This window comes from Eschscholzia californica, unplaced genomic scaffold (assembly GCF_041429995.1).
Source record: "Eschscholzia californica isolate CP2 unplaced genomic scaffold, dmEscCali1.0.p SCAF_3, whole genome shotgun sequence".
In the NCBI taxonomy this organism is placed as follows: domain Eukaryota; kingdom Viridiplantae; phylum Streptophyta; class Magnoliopsida; order Ranunculales; family Papaveraceae; genus Eschscholzia; species Eschscholzia californica.
Window position 1 is genome coordinate 61476589 of NW_028238420.1, and position 3952 is coordinate 61480540.

A 3952-nucleotide genomic window follows, 5' to 3' on the forward strand; every position below is an offset into this window, starting at 1 on the left:
CACGGCCCCCTTTGGCCTGCATGTAGATCCGTCCCTGCGTATGAGATTAGTCTCACATGAGAGAAGGGTATCTAGCAACCAAGAATATAAGGTCTAGGTCCTCTCCACTCATTGCCAATTGGTTTTGAGTTGGATGACCAAAAATTTAACAGATATCTTTATGGGTTTTATGGGAAAGCGCATAAAGTTCAAGCCCAAGGAGAGAATTTGGGATGACAACATCAAATTTGATACTTTATATAGATAGCTAAACCATTTAGGTTACATTGTTTTATTTGTTTTATTATACTTTATTATATAACGAAAGATCTCTTTACTTTATTGTAGAATGTTTTGCTGTACTAAAACCAACAAGAACACCACAATTTTTATTTGTTTTGTTTCACAACATTCTCCCTCTCTCTCTCACTCTTTTGCTTAGGGTTTTCCTGGCCAGGTTTCATGTCTTCATGATAATCAGTGCAAATACATAACACCCCACATACAAAATTGTCTTGACTGTGATAGTTTAGTCATTTTCATCTCTCGTGTGAAAGTGGTACTCCGATTGATTATATCCAAGTTTAAGTGGTTTTTTTTCTTTCTCAAACTGGTTTTCCGACAATTAACTCATCATGGGCGATGACAGTTTCTTGGGTTTTCTTGAAGAAAATGAGTTTGATGATCTTTATGGCATCTTGGAAACCCTAGAAAATGCACCAATAGAGACAGTTATTCCACCAATAACAGTTGAACCTTTAAATAACCAAGTTGTTCCTATTATTCCAAAAGAAAGACATGTTGCTCATAAATCTGTCTCCTCTAGTCTCAAACAACAAGACTCTCACAAGATCGAATTGGAAGCTTCTCCAAGAACTTCAAAGAAACGAAAGATCTCGGGGAAACGAGCTTCTAGTACTGATGAAGAACCAATAATTCAAGATGGGCAACAAAAGATATCTCACATCACTGTGGAGAGGAATAGGAGAAAGCAAATGAATGAGCATTTATCGGTTTTACGTTCGTTGATGCCTAACTTCTATGTCAAAAGGGTAAGACTTCAAAAAATTGTTCTAACTTTTTCTTTTCTAATAGTTTACACTTTTAACATAATTATAAAGCTAAATGTTTCACAAATAAAGCACTCAAACGTGTTAATCAAATTATTTCCATGATGTTAGTTTTTGGACCACTTTACTTACTTAAAACTTACATGGAAAAGTATCATATTTGTGTAAAAACATGATCCTTACTCTTGACAGCAAATGACTATATATACACAAACACATATAAAAACTTTTTTTTATATAGTTTTTTTTCCGTAATATTCTTTGTTTCTTACTTTTTGTTTGAATGTAGGGAGATCAAGCGTCGATTATAGGAGGAGTTGTGAATTACGTCAAGGAGATGCAACAAGTTCTCCAAACACTCGAAGCGAAGAAACAAAGAAAAGTTTATAGTGAAGTATTAAGTCCAAGGCTTGTTTCAAGTCCAAAACCCTTACCTTTAAGCCCAAGAAAACCACCATTAAGCCCTAAATTAAGCTTACCCATAAGTCCAAGGACTCCTAAACAAACTAGTCCTTACAAACCAAGGACTCAACCACAACAACAAGGTTATTTATCTCCTACATTAATATCTAGCACTAGTAAAATTACTCATGATCATCAACCTTCTTCCTCCTCATCTTCTTCTTCCTCTTCTTCTTCGTCTTCTTACTTGGACAACTTCAATGGTAATGAAGTTTTGGCAAGCTCTAAATCTTCACTTGCTGAAGTAGAAGTGAAGTTTTCAGGCCCAAATCTTCTCTTAAAAACGATATCGGCTCCAATCCCTTGCCAAGCTACAAAAATAATAGCTGCCATTGAAGGCCTTTCACTTGAAATTCTCCATCTTAGCGTGAGTACGCTTGATGCTATCACCATGCTTAATTCATTCACCATTAAGGTAACTAATCAGTAAACTTCTTCCCATTCCCTAACTTGATTCTTGTCTCTATGTTCTTATTTTTGTAGTCCAAATTATTAGTCTTTTTTATTAACTTTTGGTTAATTTAATATCATATTTCTTGTGATCTAGGGTTTCACGGTGTAGTCGACAACTTGTTTAATTTCTTGTAATCTAGGGTTTAGACCATTGATCTAGTGTAGCATTAGCTCATAGTAAACATAAGTAATACTTACATAGCCTAGACCTGCAGGGACAAAATGGTTTAAAATGTTGGATTTGGATAGGGAGAATTTATGTTGGAGTTAGATTTGTGATCTAGGGTTTCATGGTGTAGTGGACAACTTGTTTAATTTCTTGTAATCTAGGGTTTAGACCATTGATCTAGTGTAGCATTAGCTCATTGTAAACAGAAGTAACACTTACACAGCCTAGACCTGCAGGGACAAAATGGTTTAAAATGTTGGATTTGGATCGGGAGAATTAATTTTAGTTAAGTAGTAAAAGAGAATATTAAACAAAATAATTTATTTTAAGTTTTAGCAAGATTTTGAACACTCTTATGAATTAATGCAAACACAGTGAAGGGTCAGAGTCTAACTCCATAGTAAATGACCTGCATTTTCTCTGAGCTTCTACACTTTTGGCATTTTCTAAAGATATATATATATATATATGGAGTATATTGATTACTTAGATTAATAGTGACATGTTTAAGTGGTTAATCTTTAAATATTGAAGCCAACATTCCCACAACTAATAGCTATGTTGTTAGTGCATCAACTCCGCAATACAAAGGTCTCAGGTTCGATCCTATGGAAATGCAAATCCAGGATTATTGAACTTGGGTGTAAATAAAAGTAGTTAGATAGGCTTTAGGCCGGTAGTTTAGATGGACTTAAGACCAATAGTTTAGTTAGGCTCTATTAGGGTTTAAATTCTGCTGCTATTCGTATTTGATGTACTATTGCTCTTGTAATGACTACCGTAGTCAATATCTAAAATAAAAGTAAAAAATAAATATTGAAGCTAATGGGTACTTTTTTTTTTGGGACAGATTGGAATTGAATGTAAACTTAGTGCAGAAGAACTTGCACATGAAATTCAGAAAACATTTTGTTAGCAGGACTTGCTAGCTAGCTAGAGCATCTTTCTCTCTCTCTAGATACCTCTTACTCTTTTCTCTACATTAATGGAATCTGCAAAAAATAAGAAGAGAATATTGTGTGAGGGACATTAACCCTATCTTTTAATGTAACTAGCTTTATAATTTAAGCCATCCCTTGACTTTGTACTAGTACCCACTGTTGTAACACTTATTTTAGTTGATTCCTTCAACTTTAATAATTCAATCATGAACTTTATTGAATTTCATTTCATTTAAATCTGCTTGCTAGAGTGTACTTTCTTATTTTACTATTTTTTGTTTATATAATTTATTGTCATTTGCCTATATCAAGAGCTAGGGTTTCATACTGATGAGTGGACTATCACCCGTAATTATAATTTTATGTCACTGATCGATACTACTGTAGTGTTCTAATGAGCACTGTAAGTATCGTAATGCCGTTATACATGTCTTACTAGCTAGTAGAAAGTTTTGTAACTTAATTTATTTTTACGGTTATACTCTATGATAATTCATATGACAACAAAACTTTCATGCAAGAATCGACCGATGCAACACCTAATAACGTTAAAAACGAAACATCTCCACATATTACAAGTATGGAGTGTGATAAAGTGAATACTAATCAGGTAGAAGTGGACAAGTAAGGTAGTTATAGTAGTTAATTAGCTACCACAAGACCTTATCACTTAAATGAGGCCCTCATTGTCTCTATTTGTAGGTTTGTGGCTTTTACATGAACAAACAAGCATATAGAGTGGCCTCATTGTCTCCTTCTAGGTATTTTCGTACATAGTCGAAGCAATGTAGACAAAATGACATATGTTTGTATATGTTATATATAGACAAACATGTACAATATTGTTACTTTAACACCTTTGTTACCCAAAAACTTTT

General features: G+C 33.8%; 1 protein-coding gene across 1 annotated transcript; it reads left to right on the forward strand.

Moving 5' to 3' along the window:
* The first annotated feature begins 207 nt into the window (after positions 1-207).
* Positions 208-3311, forward strand: LOC147552851 (transcription factor SPEECHLESS-like). The gene is made up of 3 exons (XM_086669132.1): positions 208-1031; positions 1339-1926; positions 2984-3311. The coding sequence occupies exons 1-3, from the start codon at positions 615-617 to the stop codon at positions 3047-3049; spliced, it is 1071 nt and encodes a 356-aa protein (XP_086525258.1). The 5' UTR covers positions 208-614; the 3' UTR covers positions 3050-3311.
* Positions 3312-3952: the final 641 nt, after the last annotated feature.

What these genes read in the sequence shown, in the direction of transcription:
- LOC147552851 (XM_086669132.1), top strand. Translation starts at nt 615, where the DNA reads ATGGGCGATGACAGTTTCTTGGGTTTTCTTGAAGAAAATGAGTTTGAT. An exon ending in CTAACTTCTATGTCAAAAGG is followed by an intron (nt 1,032 to 1,338) that starts GTAAGACTTCAA and finishes GTTTGAATGTAG; the next exon opens with GGAGATCAAGCGTCGATTAT. An exon ending in TTAATTCATTCACCATTAAG is followed by an intron (nt 1,927 to 2,983) that starts GTAACTAATCAG and finishes TTTTTGGGACAG; the next exon opens with ATTGGAATTGAATGTAAACT.